The sequence below is a fragment of the Terrapene carolina genome, unplaced genomic scaffold, assembly GCF_002925995.2.
Source record: "Terrapene carolina triunguis isolate 2854851 unplaced genomic scaffold, T_m_triunguis-2.0 Scaffold111, whole genome shotgun sequence".
Classification (NCBI taxonomy): domain Eukaryota; kingdom Metazoa; phylum Chordata; order Testudines; family Emydidae; genus Terrapene; species Terrapene triunguis.
In genome coordinates this window covers 2870620-2890107 of record NW_020664462.1, presented here as the reverse complement: position 1 = coordinate 2890107, position 19488 = coordinate 2870620, and the positions used below count along the sequence as shown (strand labels likewise).

At 49.2% G+C, this 19488-nt stretch overlaps 1 protein-coding gene across 1 annotated transcript in view; it reads left to right on the top strand.

The window, feature by feature from the left end:
* Window positions 1-19488, top strand: part of PTH1R (parathyroid hormone 1 receptor) — a 175081-nt gene that overhangs the window by 122128 nt on the left and 33465 nt on the right. Inside the window, exons 6-7 of the mRNA XM_026652120.2 lie at window positions 14097-14191; window positions 15940-16126. Coding sequence (XP_026507905.1) covers window positions 14097-14191; window positions 15940-16126 — 282 coding nt within the window. The remainder of the gene's footprint in view (window positions 1-14096; window positions 14192-15939; window positions 16127-19488) is intronic.

Genomic DNA, 19488 nt, shown 5'->3' with positions numbered 1-19488 from the left:
GCTTTGTGCAAGCGAAATGTTAGAGATGTTAGGCAGAAGAAATCTGCAAGATGTATGTAGCCTCCTCCCTTTCCTCTCCCAGGTGCTGGCTTCTCCCCTCCCCTATGCATTCAAAACTAGGCAGGAGGATGGACTGTATTTTAGGGAACAATCCTGCGCTGGCAGGGAAATAGACTGCACGACCTCACCAGAATAAAGTGAGAACTGGATCATCTAATTAAGGCACGTATGGTGGGCCCACCCCCGGTTACCATAGTATTTGAACACCTCACAATCTTTAATGTACCTCATGCTACTCCTATAAGGTAGGCAGGTGCTGTTCTCCTTGTTTTAGAGAGGGGAAACTGAGGCACAAAGAAATCAGTCCAAAATCACACAGTAAGTTAGTAGCAGGGCAGGGAATTGCACCTGCGTCTGCTAGCTCCTAGGTGACCATGCTAACCACTGGGCCAGCTTTCCCCTCTATTAACACTCTCTTGGGAAGAGGCCTAGGGTCTAGATATTATGCCCTCATTCCTCTCACTAGTACAGCCACTTCCCTTTCCTCCCCACAGAGTCAGGGCTTTGAGTACACAGCTTAGAACTGGCAGACTGTGAGCGGATATGGGGAAGTGGGTCATCTCACCCTTTACCATCCATATGCAGGAAGTTTCTACAGCTTCCGGGCAGTGGCCTCTGCCATGTGGTGCTTCCCTGGGGTGAAACACAGCTGTGTGTTTTGTACATTGTCTGTTATTGCACTGGTAGAGTTTAATTCCAAAGTATCAGAGAATCGTGGGAAAGGCCTCGGACAAGCTTTAGCACCCAAATGGCCCAGTCTATGTATACAGCCCATATTTTTTTTCCTATTGATGTCACGTCCTGAGCATATGGAGGTGGAGTTGACGTGGGTGTAGTGTGGTTCTGTCTAACGAGGAGCAAAGCAGGTCACTCTGCACGGATCCGAAGAAATAGATTCATAGATTCATAGATTCTAGGACTGGAAGGGACCTCGAGAGGTCATCGAGTCCAGTCCCCTGCCCACATGGCAGGACCAAATACTGTCTAGACCATCCCTGATAGACATTTATCTAATGAAAGGGACAGTTCAGGATCGCCTGGCTAGCTGGGTCTGTCGTTTCAAAGTCTGCCTCTTGCAGAGAAACAAGGAGGGTGAGGTAATAACTTTTATTGGCCCAGCTTCTGTTGGTGGAAAGAGACCAGCTTGCAAACTACACAGAGCGCTTCTTCAGGGCAGAGTCTCACGCAAGGTGGAACGGATTGTTTAGCATAAGTAGTTAACGTGTTCAAACCCCTCTGCAGTCAGAGGACAAAAAGGAGGGGGGGGAGGGGCTAGTGGGTTACAGACTGTTCTAATAAGCCGTAAATCCAGTGTCTTTTTTAAGACCATGATTTTTAGTGTCTAGCAAAGGCTTGAATTTAAGCTCCCAGGCTCATCTTTCGAAGGTGCTGTGCGGGTTTCCTTTGAGGATGAGGACGGAGAGTGTTCAGATGTGGAGGGATTGTTCTGTGAAAAGTGTTTGCCCCCGGGTGAGATGGAGCTTTTGCCTTTGATCGTTTTTCTGTGTGAGTTCATTCGAGAGCGTAATGATGGTCTGGTTTCACCCACCCAGTTGTTATTGGGGCATTTAGCCCACTGGCTGAGGTACAGCACATGTTGTGATAGGCATGTGTAGGGATTTTTAAAGGCCTGTTTAGGGGGTATCGATCATGGTAGCAGTGGAAGAATGGCTGCAGATTTTGCGTCTGTTGTTCTGGCAGGATCTGGTGCTGCTTTGAGTTGCTGAGTTCTGGTCTGTGGGGAGCTTGCTTCTGAGGGTGAGGTTGGGAGACTGTTTGAAGGCCAGAAGAGGGGGATTGGGAAAGATCTCTTTCAGGATGTGGTCCCCGTTGAGTATGGGTTGTAACTGTTTAATGATACCCTGTATGGGTTCCAGTGTGGGGTGGTAGAGACGGTCTCTCAAGCTTACACAGAGCTGTTCTTCAGATCACTTCTCTGGGTAGCTCGAAAGCTGGTCTCTTTCCCTGACAGAAGTTGGGCCAATAAAAGCCATTACCTCACCCACCTGGTCTCTCTCGTATCCTGGGACCAGCATGCCTACAACAACACTGCAAACAAAAATTTATATTAGTATTCTTTTTCTCTGCTGGCGGAGGGTGGCGATTATAAGACTGTTGTGACAGGATCTCCAGGGTGCAACTTGGGGCTGTGGGACCTCTGTGCCCCTGAACTCTCTCCAGTCTGGGCTGTCTCTCACAATGCCTTGCTAGTGACCAGCAGCAAACCCCTCCAGGTGCTGTTATCACTCAGCACAACCACATATGGAGCCCCACACCCAGCTCGATTGCATGAATGCTCCCAGAGCCACTCATGAATCGCACAGGGAAAGGCACCGGAGCCAAATCCCCCCAGCTCCCAGCCTTGTACCACAGGAATATACCGTCTTGCCCTGCTCAAAGCTGGGCAATGCAAATGTATTAATTGGTTCACCACTTCATCGGTGGAAAGTGGACATACACCAGCCTTTGCAGACCTGAGCAGATTACCAAACACTCCAGGCAAAGTCACTGGTAAAGATAAACAGTTAAATGTATTGAGTACAAAAGATAGATTTTAAGTGATTATAAGTCATAGGCAAAAAGTCAGAGTTCGTTACCCAAAGAAAAGAAAATATAAACACGCAGTCTAAACTCTCAACCCTATTAGACTGGGCAATTTCTAGATTAAGCAGTTTTTCTTATTCCACTGGATAACGGAGTTCATAGGACACAATTTCACCCTTGAAATCTGGGCCAGTCTCCTCTGCTTAAGTCTTCTCAGTGTCCTTGTTGCTTGCGGCATGGTTGGGGGCAGGAGAAAGACGACGCATGGGGCCCCTGTGTTCTGTTTTATACCCTCAATCCCATGTGCTTGGGGAATACACATCCAGGCATGTCTGGGGGGCATTACTGAGTCTCCAGGCAAGCTTGGGCAATTCCCCTGGTGTGGCCCCATGCAGGTGAGTCATTGCATTGTAGCTCCCTTGCTGGACAATGGCTGTTGATGGGTTGTTTGACACCCTGCCTGGGCGTTGGCTACTTTCCTTGCTGTTGCCTCTGGGGAGCGAATATCTGGCTGATTCCCCCACTTACAGCATGTTTTAGTAACAACCATATAACACGATTCTCATAACTTCATAATCAGTAATGATATACCTATACGGATAGAGAAATGACTTTCAGCAGATCAGAACCTTTCCCCTGATACCTCACACGGCCTGCTTTATATGCAAGATCACAATTATATATAAATGAGAAACATGGGGGTTACAGGGTGCTCCCCCAAGGTACAGAATGTCACAATGTCAATATAGCCCTCCAGTCTTTCACACCCTCCATTGAGTCTGCAGAACTGGTAATAGTAACGCCTCCTTCGACTGGTTCTCTAAGTATAGTGGTCAGGCAGATGGATTCTGCCAAGACAGACTCGTCATCTCTACAAAGAGAGTCGTGTTTTCTATTATTATTTTTTCCCCACTGGGAGAACAGCATTTTTGTGTCATCGGTAACAGCTGCACTTAACCAGCAATCATCCGCCGAGGTTGTTGGGAGATTTAGAGAGAGACAGATGGACAAACATAGCCAATGGGAACCAAACACTAGAAAGTGTTGGAAAAACCTCCCTGTCTCTCTCTCTTTAGATAGGTATTTGTTTCGGTTCTCTGTCTTCTCATTTTAGCTACCGTGGGCTAATTATATGGCTGGCCAAAGCAGCATACAGAGGAGGGTGGAGAAGATTTGCGTCTCTTTCCCTTGCCCTGGATGATACAAATTGGATTATTTCACTTAGAGCAGCGAAGCACCTGATCTTTTTGAAATTAGCAAAGCGTGCTAAAACAATCAATGCAAGGAGGATTAACAGCTCCTAACTGTCCAGTGAAGCAATTGCTTCAGCATTGTTTCAAAGGGGAATCTGAGTGCTGGTGAAAGGTGCTGGATTGACAGCCCGGAGACTGATGCCCTCTGTTTAGTTGCAGATCAGGTAGTGGGCTGCCACTGGCTGCAGATAAAGTTTCCCCACATGTCCCACTAATGTGCCGGGAGCGGCCAACTCGGGATGAGGACAGATCTCTTGGGAGAGGGCAGATCCGCGACGGAGCGTGTAGACCCCACGCTGCTGCGGAAGAGGCCAGAGAGGCCCTGTGTGCTGGGCTTGCCCCACCTCTCCGGCCCTGTCAATCCCATATGGTAGGGAGGAAGCCTTTAAAAAGGAGGAAACTGCAGTGAGCTGTGGGGAGAGCGATCACCCCAATCAGGAAACGGCTGGAACGACTCCTGCAGCTGCAGGGAGGACTCCCATCCAGGAGATCCCCAACCCTACGGGAAGTGTGGCCAACTCCCAGGGTGAGCCCAAGGCATCTACCCTGCTGGAAGGACGCCTAGAAAATCGCGACACAGACCGCCATGAAATAAGAATGTATTGCTGTCTTTCCCCTTTGAGTTGGCTCCAGGAAGACGTTGTTCTCGGATGCGTTGGGACGTTTATTTTCCTTTTGATCCCCCATCGGAAGAGATGTAAGAAGGTCTGCAAAGGGCGGCGTCCCATATTCAAGGAGCTTGAAATTGACTCTAAGCCACCCTATGTCGATAACTGGGCTTGGCCAGGGACTCCCGCCATCTGGGAGAAAAACCTAGGGGAACTCTTTGACAGGCCCATAGGAAGAAGGGATCCTGGGAGTTTGGCAAGTGAGAGGAGGGAGCTTCTTAAAGAGGTGTCCTAGTGGCATGATCATGGAGGTCCGAAGGGATTTCGGGGAGCCCTCTGGGGCTGTGCTGAAAGCTGCCCCGACTCAGTGAACTTGTGTCTCTTTATGCTAATGCTCTGTCTTTAAGAGCTGAGATAACCCTTCATTCAGCCGGTGGCCATAAAGGAGCCGCACAGGAGCTGAACGCAGGATCTGTGTGTCTCTAGTCACAGGCAGCCTGCTCACTCCAGCCCCACGGGCTGAGAGATCTCTGGCTTCCAGCCCGAGCACCCTGGCCATCCGGCTCCGTTTTGTTTACTTTCCATCTGGTGTTTCAAGGAACTCGGGGAGTCAGATTCACAGCCCAGCCGGCGCTAGTCCCTCGATGCACCCAGTGTGGTCAGAGAACCTGGGCTCTGCCTGGTGCAATTTGGTTGTTTCATCGTTAACGGCGAGACAGACCCATCTCTGAGGTCCCGCAACCTCGTGTCAGGATGTGCGTGGCTAGCACGTCGGATGCTTTCACTTGACCCCGGGTGCTGGTCGTACCTGGGGCACTCTCACTTCCACGCTGGTGCCCATCCGTAGCACCTTGGATATGGGCACTTTCCCTTTCACGCTAGCATGCATCGGTAGCAACTCCAGCACTGATGCATTCACCCTGGCACACGTCAGTCTCGCCCTGGAGACAGGCATGTTCACTTTCGCCCAGCGGGGTGGCAGCAGTAGGTAGCATATGATCACTTTCAGTTTCGCCTAGGAGAGTAGCAATGGCACCTGGCACATGATCACTTTCAAATGTGGGCCTGTTGACAGCAACGCAGGGATCTTCCACCCAGTAACCAAACGCAAATGGGCCTTGTGTCCCGCCAGATTCCCTCCTCTGCAAACGCTGTTATCCCAGGCCCGGCTTCTTTAGGAAGGACAAACCCTCCCTAAAAAAACCCCTGAAGCCGTGGGGAAGGGAAACAGTGCGGACCAGCATCATGGGTTCAGTTCTGCCTGGCAACACCATCTCAGCAACGTGGTCCATCAGAGGGCATAACCATATCCCAGCCAACCCTGTCTTCATCCATAGCCGCTTGTTTATAACGTGGTGGCTTCTCTGCTCCCAAGGAAATCGGAGTCCCATGCCAGGCACGATGGGAAAAGAGGAGAGCGTGCCAGGGCTGCTTTATCCAAACCGCATTGTTTAAAGCAAAGTTGTTTTCCAGCCCGGAGCTTTGGAGCTCCTTGGTATCTTCTCGACAATGGCATGATTTGTATGGCCTGCGAAGTGGCTGAACTAGAGGTACTAATACACAGGTGTTACAGATTTCACAGCCACACTTCATATTCCAGTGCTGGTTGTATACGGTTAATACATGATGAATAGATGTTTTAATAAATGGTTAATCAATTCAGTCCAACAGCTCAATACATGTCATAGGGCCACCATAGCACCTTCTAATGATGTGCTGATGGTCTATAACACATGCCTCTTGTGTCTGGAACATGCTGAGAACATCTATTGGTCATAGGAGAGGCAGTGTGGCCCAGTGGAATGAGAGTGGGACTCAGGAGACCTGGGTTCTATTCCCAGTTCTGTCACTGGCCTGTTGGGTGACCCTGGACAAGTCACTTCCCCGCTCCAGGCCTCAGTTTGCTCAACTGTAAAATGGGGATAATGATACTGACTGTCTTTTCAAAGTGCTTTGAGATCTATGGAGGGAAAGAGCTGTATGGGGATGTTGTGAAGGCCAAAAGTATAACTGAGTTCAAAAAAGAATGAGATAAGTTCATGGAGGACAGGACAGACTATTAGCCAAGATGGTCAGGGACACAACCCCATGCTTTGGGTGTCTCTAAATCTCTGACTGCTGGATGATGGGACTGGACCACAGAAGATCACTTGATAAATTGCGTCTGAAGCATCTGACACTGGCCACTGTCAGAAGACAGGATACTGGGCTAGTATGGACATTGGTCTGACCCAGTGTGGCTGTTCTTATGCGCTATTATTATTTATTAAGCATGTATATGTAACCCTTCTGCCCATCTAGTTGGCAGCAACAAGGGCCGGGTTCTGTATCTAGGGGTTCCGTTTCAATAACACAATGCAAAACCGGCTCGAGCCCCCACCCAGTGACCTGGGACAATTACATACCACCCCCCTGGGTACCTCTAAGAGGCAATACTTCCCCTCTCGCAAGCACAGAGTCTGAGTGTAGCAGAAAATGTTTAATAACCTGAGGTAAACGACATCAGCATAAAATTGGAAAAACACCACAAACAGGATTCATAACACAAACCATGAGCAAAACCCACCCCAGCAAATTGGGCTGTGTCCTTTCCCTTTGGTTCTTGAATCCAGCAACCCAAAAATCACCCAGAGTCCCCAAAGTCCAACACCCCCAAAGTCTCTTGGGTCCAGCAACCACCCAAAGTCCCAAAAGTCCAACAACCCCCAAAGTCTCTGTCCCTGATCCGTGCAGCCCCAGAGTAAAAGGGGGGGGCACGCAGGGTGTTAAGGGGCACCTTACGTGATCCGAGGCTGGCCAGCCGTCTGTTTCTCCGTGGGGGTTCCGCCACAGCCTTTACCACGAGCCAGTCCACTTTCCTGCCATCCCACGAACTGCTCCGCTCTACAAGCCACTCCGCTCCGCTCCGCTCACCGACCTGTGAGCCGTTCCAGCCGTCCCCGCAAACAGCTCCGCTCGCCGTTCCTTGGGCCACTCCAACCGGCCCCGCAAGTCTCCACGCCGCTCGCTGCTCCTCCAGTCGTCCCCACAAATTGCTCCGTCAGCTGCTGAGCAATATAGCTTCAGGCTCCCCCACTAGTTAACACAGCACTCAGTGATCTCAGCTCTTAATAACATCAGCTCTTTTGTGATTTCAGCTCTTAGCGCTTTCAGCTCATAGTACATAGTAGGGGAGCCCCAGTGCTGGTGCACCATTGGCCCAAAGTGAATTCAGCTCAGCAGCCTGTAACTAGACTCCTACGGGAATCAAAGTTAGCTCTGACATTCAACAGTGGAGAGAGGAGGTGGTGCAATTGGTGTTTCAAACCCTCAGAGGGGGCCCACCCCATCAGGTACAAATACCTGTCCCCATCCTCTCTCAATTCACTGGGTTTTGTAACCCATGCCCCTTGTCAAGCAAGTGCTACTTAGGTAACGGTGAAGGACTCACTCAGTCCTTCTGTCATACAACAGTTCCACTGGCCTTGATTCACAGAATCAGGGTAACAAAACTTTATTCTTCCTGCCCCAATAATAGAGAAACTGGGGATCCCACACCAGCCAAAGTAACCACTTTCAGTTGCTGTGTTTCCTGCCAGGCGAGTGGGTGTGCCTATGCAAATAAGATCAGCCCCTGGAGTTCTTTTCCACACTCGCCGTAATTCACCACCAGATGTCAGGGTAGAGCTCATCCTGACTCTGCTTACATATAAATGGAACCTTAATAGCCCATGTAACTGATTTAATCATTGCTATTTGTATACTAAAGTTTCAACTGAGTGTCTCAAAGTACTTAACAAGTGCTAGCGAATTAAGCCTTGCCCCTGCGAAGAGGGACTGTCTCCCCATTTGACAGATCAGGGGACTGACGCGCAAGGGGCCAAAATGTTCAAACTTAGGCACCTAAAACCAGACACTTGGGGGGCCAGATCCCCAGCTAATGTCAATCACTGTAGCTTCATGGAAAGCAGTGGAGTTATGCTAGTTTATACCAAACTGGGGGACTGGTTCCTAAATCCCTATGTAGCAGATGGTCTGATCTGGAAGGTGCCAAGTATGCACAACTCCTATCCAAATCCATGGGGCAAGAGGGGTCTCAGGACTGTGGGGGAGAGAGGCAGTTCCTGACTCCCATGGACTGTCCGTGGGAGTTGGGCAATTAGCTGCTGTTTGAAAATGTCCCCCGGGGCCAATTAAGTATCTTTTTTTTTTTTAATATTAAAAAAATGGCTAGGAACAGTGACAGCATTTCACTGGCATGGGTTGGCATTTGTGGCAGTCAAAGGCAGTCCTCACTAGTTTTAAGCATGTAATTAACGACCTCTGAATCAGCAGCTTTAACTGAGTCTGTAGATATATGGGCCAGGAAACCCTTATTGAGCTCACCCTTTATCATAACCATCCCGTCTTACACAACTCCTTAAAGACGGTTGGATCCATTTCCTCTTCTTGACCGATCCCTTGGAGAGCTGTCTAAGGGCGTGGCCAGGTGGAATCATTCCTCCACTCTGGGCTCCTAGAGCTGAATATCTCACAGGCGGATATAAGGGGATCCTGGCCTAAATTCACACCCGCGACTTGTGATTGTAGGGCCTTGGACTGAGGCACCTCGAAGGGGCCTGCTTCAGAAAGCACCGAGCACCTGCTCTTTGAGAATCAGGCCTCTTCACGGCAACTGCAGTTGGGCATCCTAAAAATGGAGACCTCCTGGAACACTAGTCATGCCCTCCCATCTATCCCGCACCAGATGCTCCAGATGCCTGCTCTTGGCGTTCCATTGGAAGACAGGGCACAATGGGCGGTGATGTTTAGTGGCTTGGTGTCTCTTCGTTGTGACCGGTGTTATGCACCGTACAGGAGCATAAAGCAATGTGAGACATCCTCAGACTCCCACGTGGCGGCTCGCAGGGCGGTAGGGAAAGCGGCCTCAGCAAAGCAGCTACTCCAGGTGGGCAGAGCCTTGATCCACCGCTCCCCATGCACTGCCCGGGCGTTGGGCTCATGCAGGTTACCTCCTGCAAGAGAAGAGACCTGACCGTGGCTTTGGCACTGGCTGCACCAGCGTGGCTTGGCGCTGGGTGGTAGGAAACTGCTGCAGAAGGAATGGCTCCCAGGCCGGGCAGGAGAGGCAGGGTCCAGACTGGAAGAACATAACATAAGAACATAAGAAGGGCCGTACCATGTCAGACCAAAGATCCATCTAGCCCAGTATCCTGTCTACCGACAGTGGCCAATGCCAGGGGCCCCAGAGGGAGTGGACCAACAGGCAATGATCAAGTGATCTCTCTCCTGCCGTCCATCTCCATCCTCTGACAGACAGAGGCTAGGGACACCCTTCCTTACCCATCCTGGCTAATAGCCATTAATGGACTTAACCACCATGAATTTATCCAGTTCTCTTTTAAACGCTGTTCTAGTCCTAGCCTTCACAACCTCCTCAGGTAAGGAGTTCCACAAGTTGACTGTGCGCTGCGTGAAGAAGAACTTCCTTGTATTTGTTTTAAACCTGCTGCCTATTAATTTCATTTGGTGGCCCCTAGTTCTTGTATTATGGGAATAAGTAAATAACTTTTCCTTATCCACTTTCTCCACATCACTCATGATTTTATATACCTCTATCATATCCCCCCTTAGTCTCCTCTTTTCCAAGCTGAAGAGTCCTAGCCTCTTTAATCTCTCCTCATATGGGACCCGTTCCAAACCCCTAATCATTTTAGTTGCCCTTTTCTGAACCTTTTCTAGTGCCAGTATATCTTTTTTGAGACGAGGAGACCACATCTGTACGCAGTATTCGAGATGTGGGCGTACCATGGATTTACATAAGGGCAATAATATATTCTCAGTCTTATTCTCTATCCTCTTTTTAATGATCCCTAACATCCTGTTTGCTTTTTTGACCGCCTCTGCACACTGCACGGACATCTTCAGAGAACTATCCACGATGACTCCAAGATCTTTTTCCTGACTTGTTGTAGTTAAATTAGCCCCCATCATATTGTATGTATAGTTGGGGTTATTTTTTCCAATGTGCATTACTTTACATTTATCCACATTAAATTTCATTTGCCATTTTGTTGCCCAATCACTTAGTTTTGTGAGATCTTTTTGAAGTTCATCACAGTCTGCTTTGGTCTTAACTATCTTGAGCAGTTTAGTATCATCTGCAAACTTTGCCACCTCACTGTTTACCCCTTTCTCCAGATCATTTATAAATAAGTTGAATAGGATTGGTCCGAGGACTGACCCTTGGGGAACACCACTAGTTACCTCTCTCCATTCTGAGAATTTACCATTAATTCCTACCCTTTATTCCCTGTCTTTTAACCAGTTCTCAATCCATGAAAGGACCTTCCCTTTTATCCCATGACAACTTACTTTACTTAAGAGCCTTTGGTGAGGGACCTTGTCAAAGGCTTTTTGGAAATCTGAGTACAAAAGCTGGCTCAAGGAGGAGCAGTGTCAGCTGACAACAAGGAAAGAGCCCTGACTTTCTCCTGGGAGGATGTCCCCAAGATACAGCCATGCCTGGCACAGCTAAGTGGAGGGAAGATCTCACGGGTAGAACCATGCCCATCCTCTCTTGCCAGAGGACAGAGCCCAGGTACAGGGCTACATTAGAGCTCACTTGCTGGAAAGAAGATCAGGCATTGGCAGGAGCCAGTGGAGGCAGCGGCAGGGGGGCAGGTAGAGATGGGGCCAGGGCGTGCCGCAATTCCACATCTCCCCCTCCTGGGATAACACACAGCAGGATGCGTTGCTGCTGGGGGAAGTGGACAGGAGCCCATCAAAGCCAGCAGCCTGGGATCTGCCCCATTTGAATGCACACCCAAATGCCCTCCGGACTTTGCTATTCCGCCTTGGAAGACAGTCGTCTGGGTGATGCCAAGGTACCCAATCCCCTCTCCATGCGGGCACTGGCTGAGGCAGGCTTGCTTTGGCCGTGCCTGCAGCAGTGTACTAATTAGGTGTGGCCAAGGCAGAGTTTCATTTGAAACAAGCGCACCAGTGTGGCCAGGGGAACACAATGTTTCCCCTACCCACCCGATCTCCATCCTGCCATCACCACCCAGCTCTTAGGCAAGGGAGGAGAGCAACGTCTGTTTTGTGAAGACAAACATGGCATGGCCCGGGGTGCAAGAACATAACCATGGATGTGAAACTGCTTTCGTGGCCAAATAAATGCCAGATCAAATGCCACAATGCGAGCCACTGCTTCTCGAGCTCTGGGCTGGGATCTACCATCCTTGAGAGCTGGCCTTTCCCAGACCATTGCCCTTTGATCACAATATCTGAGGCTTTTCTGAAAGCTCCAGCTCCTGGAGTCAGGTGATTAGGTGAGACTCTTGGCTTTTATTTTGAAAAAAGGCTAAGTTTGTAGCCATGATGATTATGGAGAAGAGCTTGAAAACACAAAGGCACAAACCAGGAGGCAACTAAACAGAACCTCACGTTTATTATTTTTAAAACCCTGGTGATTCTTTTAAACCAGTCTCGTGATTTGGAGGGACACGACTCGTGAGTGTCAGGTGGCTGGGGTTAGCGACGCTAAGCTGATCTGTTAAAGGCGTGTTCTGAGTCGGATAGAGCGAGCACCAGGGAAAGAGCCTAGTGTATTGTACAGAGGGGAAGGATGGCCTAGTGGGTAGCAAACTGAACTGGGACTTGGGCTAGGCTGTGAATAGGAGGGTGGGGGGCCTCAAAATCTGTCCCCATTACAGGAACGCCGGTCCTTGCACTCCCCGAGCACAAGGACTGCGGCAAGCTAGTTATGGGATGGGGAGGAGCAAAGGATGGGGATGCACCAGCCTCTCCCCAAGTGCACTGTGCCCTTTCATAGGCCATGCTGAGCAGGGTCCTGCGAGCATCTGGCTTAAATCAGTGAGGGTGGTTCTGGGAGCTGCCTCTGGGGCAGTGTATCCCCGCCTCCCACCGCCACGTTTCAGCACTCAGTTAGGGGACTGTATTCTGCCCGGCAAGGGAACAGCTCCCATGATCCAACAGGTCTCTTCCTACATGTCTGTGAGCCTAGCAATCTGTTTTCCCATGATGCCTCTGTGTTACCTGAACTTCATTTTGTTTCCTATGCTTGCAAGTGTGTGCACATGTTTATGCGTGTGTGTGTGTGTGTATGTGCGTGTGTGTGTGTGTGCGCGCATGCATGCATGTGTGTTCGGCACCTTTGTGTCACCATCATTTCAAAGGAGGGCCCCACATGCTTAAACAGAAAAATTAACCATGCGCTTTAGAACATCTACTGGCCAATCAGAAGGTCCCTTTCGGTAGCACACTCAGAGCTGCTACAATGCAGCCATTGTTTGATGGGGACGTGGGTGTTTCCACTTAAAATTCTGAATGGGGAAGGAGAAAGGATTTTGGTCTGCTTGCCTGGCGTAGTAGTTCTTCGCCACCACGATCCCGTCTTGGAGCACAAGCCATTGCGGTGGATGCAAGCACATGTTTCAGCACAGCCAGCATACCCAGCTTCCTTGGGGGAGAAGCAAGTTAAGCCCCGTATTGCTTGCCTCCTGCAACCACTGCTTGAAAAACAAAAAAAGAACATTGGCAAGCCCAGCACTCCGCCGGAGGAAACCACAAGGACATGTTCCCAGGGCTGGGTATTCTGATGCAATAGGGCTTGAGGTTAGCATTCTAGTGTGGCATTTCTAGCCCCAGATCAAAATCAGAACTGTCATTCTGAGCCCAGCGTTACTAATGTTAATGAAACTCCGGGGCGGGGGAGGGAGGAGGAAGAAAAATGCTGAATTGGTTGGTTTCTTCCTGAGTTTATTTCTCTGTTCCGAAGACGAAATGATGATCTGTCATGTTGGTAGATGTTTTAACCCTGCTAAAGCTGATATTCAAACCTGCGACAGATCTGTTCCTTCCTTGGGAGAATGGAGACTCCCTGCAAGAGAAGGTTCCTTGAAGCTGTGACTTAGAAATTGGAGGTGAAAAAGACCTCTTAAGTATCTAGTCTGTACCCTTAATGCAAGATTGATCTCTAGAGATTGATGCAGTCTAAAGCAAGGAGGCCTTTCTGATGAGACTTTGCAAACCAAAGTCTTGCATGGACAATAACGATCCTTAGGCACTTCTGGAAGAACAGGTGCTTTCTCTTAGCATCCCTAGGCCAAATTTCTCCTCCATGCATCTTTGTGTTATGTGCTGATGCCCTCCACCCCAGAGCTGGTTGCATGTCAGTGGTGCTGCATATCCTGTGGGCTAAATCCTACACGTCCTTAGTCAGGCAAAAATCATAATGAAATCAATGGGAGTTTTGCCTGAGTAAGAGCCAACAAAGGACGTCAGGATTTGTCCAACAGTTTTCAATCCACTTTGGGATCTTTGGGGCTGAAAGATGCTGCATAAGTCCAGTTTGACACACCCACATAAATCATGACTCTCCTGCAAAATTCACAGTAACTTTAGTTCACTAGGAAATAGGTGTAGCACTTTGCATGCTGTCCATGTACTCAGAAGACCCCATGATATCCTGTTCCCATAAGCTCTCACTGCTTCTTTGACCTTTGTGTTTCTGTTCTCAGCAGACAAAAGAGCCTGAATCTTTATGCTGCTAGTATGGTTGGGTTACAGTAAAGCAGAATTCATTCTAATTTAGTACTGTTTTTCCCCCTCATCATTTGTGCTGCAGGAGGTCTTTTATCGCCTCTATTTGATTTATACTGTTGGATACTCCATCTCTCTGGGATCCCTGACAGTTGCTGTCCTTATCTTGGGATACTTCAGGTAGGCGGCTCTGTTTTTCCTTTTGGGGGGGGGGTGTATCAGTTTAATCACACAGGTCACCTGGAGTGGACGGGAGGAGACGTAGGTTTTTGTCAATAACAAAGCTCCTCCTTTTGTGTGTGTGTTTCATCTATCAGACACAGGGGTTGTTCTAATATTTACTGGTTGGGTTGTGTGTGGTGCCATTCAAACAAACCTCTTGGGGTTGGGTAGAACCCCCCCAAATCCTGATGTAATCACAGCAGGCAGACAGAGCTCAAGACCCAGTGCCTCTGTCTGTGAAAGGTATACGAGCTGAATGGAGCACATGGAAGCAATGGCGCTGATTCTTTGGTCCCCTTGTGGTGCACAGGAAGCAGAAATAGACTGTAAGCACCAAGGTAGGGATTGTCCCAGCAGGGGGGGCCACAGAGCTGGATCCTACACCTTGTCCCTGCCAGGAGAGGCCATAGCCGTTTTGCTCATGGGGCGGAGCGAAACAAAGTGGCTGGCTAATTATTGGAGCAACACTGGCCAATCACAGAGAGCAAAAACAAATAATTAAATCAAGCTGAGTAGCACAGCAGTCCGGCGCGCCTTAGAAGCCTTACCTGCCCCTGGAATTGGCCCATCTTCCTGCAACCTCACCTGGGCAAGGAAACTGCACCATCCCCAGCCTTTGAGGAGCACAGCCAGCTGGTATAATTTAGAGCAGCCAACAGACTGCTGTAACCTGCACCCAGAGCGGGCACTGGGCAGGGAACCCAGAAATCCCGAGTACTGATTCTGGGCCACCCCTTGGGCTGTCACCAGGGCAGGCTTCAGGCACCAGCCGAGCAAGCTGGTGCTTGGGGCGGCAGATTGTAAGGGGCGGCATTTCGCCCAATCCTAGGGCGGCACGGCCGCCTTTTTTTTTTTGGTTCACTGCTCCGGCTGCCCTGTAGGGGGCGGCAGCGCGGAGGAGGGGAGCACCCTGCTGGAAGCGGGCTGCGCGCTCCGTCTGCCCCAGCCGGTGCCAGGTCTGCAGCAAGCCCGGCAGCCCGCGTCCTTCCCTCCCCGCTGACCTTCAATTCACCTGCAGGCGGGAGCGGCGTGGAGCCCTCCCGGCAGGCGGTGTGGCGGGAGGGGCCGAGTGGCAAGCGCCCCGGCTGAAGGAAGCCCTGGCCACTTGTGGATCCTCCCCTTAGTCTGGGGGGGGGACCCTTTAGCTTACGCCCGCCCACTTCCTGGACCCCAATAGGTAAAAAACAAAAAAACAAAAAAACACTACACAACAGGAAGGGAAGTAGAATATTAGATCTAATTGACGCTGAAGAGGGAATCTAGCCAGATAGGATGTAATTATTAACACAGGGACAAACAACCCTGTGCCACAAATGACCACAATTCTCTTGGGCCTTAATTTTACATCTTACCTGCAGGGTATATAATTGAGTGTGACATCTCAGGGACCTTTAAACCCATCCCCCATACTTTAGTCTTGCTATCCCACCCGACTGCAAGGTCAGCTGCCTCGGTGGCTTTTGTTCAGCCTCCAACCAGTCCCCTGGGTTACCCCAGGGGTGAATTTGCACTGCAATGGGACTGTGGCTGTAGCTTTGGGTCACTGCAGGGGCACGGCATTCCTGAGAGAAGAGGTGTGCTGGGGTATCAGCACTGTGCAGAATCATTCGACCCCACGGTGCCATTAGGAAGCACAGCTGAGCTTGACTAGGCCCAGTTGGATGTCTAAACCGTTCCAATCCTGTGTCTTCCCTCCCCACTTCCAGGCGTTTGCACTGCACAAGGAACTACATCCACATGCACCTGTTTGTCTCCTTCATGCTGAGAGCGGTCAGCATCTTTGTGAAGGACGCGGTCCTGTACTCCGGGTCGGCTCTGGAGGAGATGGAGCATCTGTCTGAAGAAGACCTCATGTCCATTACCGAGGCCCCTCCAGCGGATAAGTCGCAGTTTGTGAGTACTGCTGTATGGCCGGTTATGTCTAACCTCTCCCTCTTGTGTGGCTCACTCTGGGTACGCTGGTGATCTGGGGCCTTATCCACTTCCTGCCTTTTCCCCAATGGGAGACTGAGACATCTGACCCCTCTTCCCCACCTAGTAAACCACAACGTCTTCCACATCCCCTCTTACACCTTCCCTTGAACCCAGCCCACGCTCTATACGCAATGACCCAAGAGAACCATCTGATCTGCTTGACCAATGCAAGTTCTTCACCCCCAGTCATCCTGGGTAACATCAGAGCTAGGATTTGGGGCCATTCCCAGCACCGTTATGTGGAAAGATGGGCACCTCCTCTTTAAAGAACAATGCCAGGGCCCCGTTGTACAAAAGGTACGTTTACACAGCCCACGGAAGTGAGCCTGAGAGCCCAGGTTGACAGACTTGGGCTTGTAGGGCTCATGCTACTGAGCCATAGAGGTGTTGCAGCTCTGGCTACCGCTCGGGGCTCTGCAGCCTCGGGAGACGGTGGGTTTCAGAGGCTGAACTCCAGTCTGAGATGCAACTTAAAAGTGCTGTCTCGCACCGTAGCACGTGCCCAGGTCTGTCTGGGCTTAGAGGTTTGCTGCTGTGGGCTGCCACAGGATGTGTCAATATACTCTTAGTGGCTGGGGAGAGACTCCCTTTTTGAACAATATCTGTGCCTCCGTTCTACCAGATATGTCAGCACATAAGTTTCCCAACATGTCATTCTTCCACCAGAGTACATCACAAAATGATTTTCCGCTCGGCAGCTCGTCTCGGTACAAACCATGCAGACATCACTCAGCGGCCGTTTCTAGGCCATCTGACACTCCTGTGGCAGAGACTTGGAGACAGTTTCCATTGTCACCTCTACGTGTTGACTTTCACTGTAATTGGCTGTCCCCATTGTCATTTATTACTGTTATGTATTGATATGTTTCTGGTAGAACCCACAGTGTGCTAAGGTCAGGCATAGCTCAGTGGTTTGAGCATTGGCTTGCTAAACCCAGGGTTGTGAGTTCAATCCCTGAGGGGGCATTTTAGGGATCTGGGGCAAAAATCTGTTTGGAGATTGGACCTGCTTTGAGCAGGGGGTTGGACTAGATGACCTCCTGATGTCCCTTCCAACCCGGGTCTGAGGGTTTTGCTAGATCCTCGCCTAGTGGAAGTTGGTGGAACTGTGCCAATTTATATGTAGGAACTGGCCCTGAAATGGCAAACTGGGTTATTCCTGTGGCCACATATCTGCCAGTTTGAAAAGCGCTTCCCTCGTTCCCCGGATGTGTTCTGAATTTTGAAACGTTAGAGGGCTATTTCAGAACTAGTAATGCCACTTCACACATTAGCATAGCCTGGTGAATATCATGTGTGACGTGAAGAGCTGGGCCAAAAAATTGCAATTAATTTTTTTTGCACCAAAAAAAATGCTTTTTTTCGGGCCCCCAAACTATTTGCTAAAATCTGGTTGAATCTGACAAATGATTTTGGTTGGGGGGAAATTGTTGGAAGATTCCAAACATTTTAGCTTGACTTTTTGAATCAAAATCGCATTTCAATTTCAAATTTGGCCAGTTAAAACACACACATCCAATGGCTGAATCAAAACAATAGCCCTTCCCCCTCGCCGTCCCCCCAAATTGCTTTGAATTGTCTGAAACATTTTATGCTTCAATAACAACAACAAAAAGGCATTGGTTCAAATCAAACTGGATTTTTTTCCAGATTTTTCGGTTCAGCCCCTGAATGGACAAATCCGTTATTTTCTTAGCTTTAGTTACGTGTCCCCACTCTGCAGAGGATGTGGGTCTGTTACAGACCATGCCACTTTACCTCAAGCTTTAGTGACTCATGTTTAATTCAAAAAATCTTCAATTTGATTCCTTGTATTGGTCAAGATGTCGGCTATTGCATTAGCACCGCACTAGCCAACATCAACTAAAAGGAAAAAACACTCAGCGTTTGCAAAGAATGCATGTACTTTGCTGCATTCATAGAGAAATTTTGTGTAATAAATAACCAGAAAGAAATGATTTCTATTTCCTGAACTACAAAAGCAAATAAGTACCTAAAGGGTTTCGCAATGATTAATATATTACTTTATTTCCAAAGAAAGTGGGAGCTCCATAATTATTGCCTTGGGCTGTTAAAGTGTGGGTGAATGGTAATTTTCTAAGAATATAGAAAGTATCATTTGAATGGGATTTTAGAAAAAATTATCTTCTTTATATTTTTTTTTCACTCTTTGTCTTTAACAGAAAGACAGCTCTGCACACTGAAAATTCCTCTTTTTAGCCACCGAAAAGGGCATGAGCTAGGCAATTCTGTGCCAGTCATGCTGGGCTATATTCTTCACTTTAGAATATTCTCTGAGCAAGAGGCAGTGTCTATATGCACTGCCCCAGGAGGACATGTTTTAAGTAGAGCAGGTTGGAAAATGGATTGTCCATCCTGCAAAAAATTTCGAGATGCGGGGGGGGGAAAGGCTTCCCAAATTGGGACAAAAAGCCAAAATTTGGACATTTTCACAAAACAGAAGTCCCCAGAAAGGTTCATTGTAGGTCAATCAAAATGTTTGGTTTCAATTTCCAAAATTTTTAATTTTAAAAACCATAAAATAGAGCACATTTTGAACTAAAAGTCCCTTTGAAAAGAGAAATGGAAACGTTCTGGTCGGAAAATGTCAAAACGAGACATTCTGTCATTTTCAAAATGATTTTTTCCAAACGTTTTCATTATGAAATGTCATTGTCATGGATTCAAGTTTGTGTAAAAAAAAAATCAATTTAACCAAAATGGCATTTTTTGACAGAAAAATGTTTTGATGAGTTTTTGACCAGTCATAAGCTCAGTCGCCGGAGTCATTTTAAAAGGGACCGCACGAAGCCCTATAAAATCCACTGTCAGGAACAATCCTGCGTCAGCAGCGGGGTGGGACAGGGCAGAGGATGGGGTCAGCATTGCACGCACCGATTACTGCAATGTGGGATGTACATTGCGGTTAGGGTCGCCAACTTTCTAACTGCTGAAAACTAGACACCCTGCCGCTCCCCTGCCCCTTCCCTGAGACTCCGCCCCCGGTCCTGCCTCTTTCCCAGGCTCCACCCCCTGCTCACTACTCCCCCCTGTTGCTTGCGCCCCCCATCCTGGGACTCACCTGCCACCTGCAGAGCTGGGCTGGGAGGAGCTAACACAGTGCCTGCCTGCTTGCCCAATCGAGGCATGGAGGGGTGGGGGGATCCCTGGAGCAGAGGGCCAGGGTGGAGAAATTGGAGCACAGCGGGGCGGGCGTGGACAACAGGATTCTTTCACACACACACACACACACACACACACACACACACACACACACACAC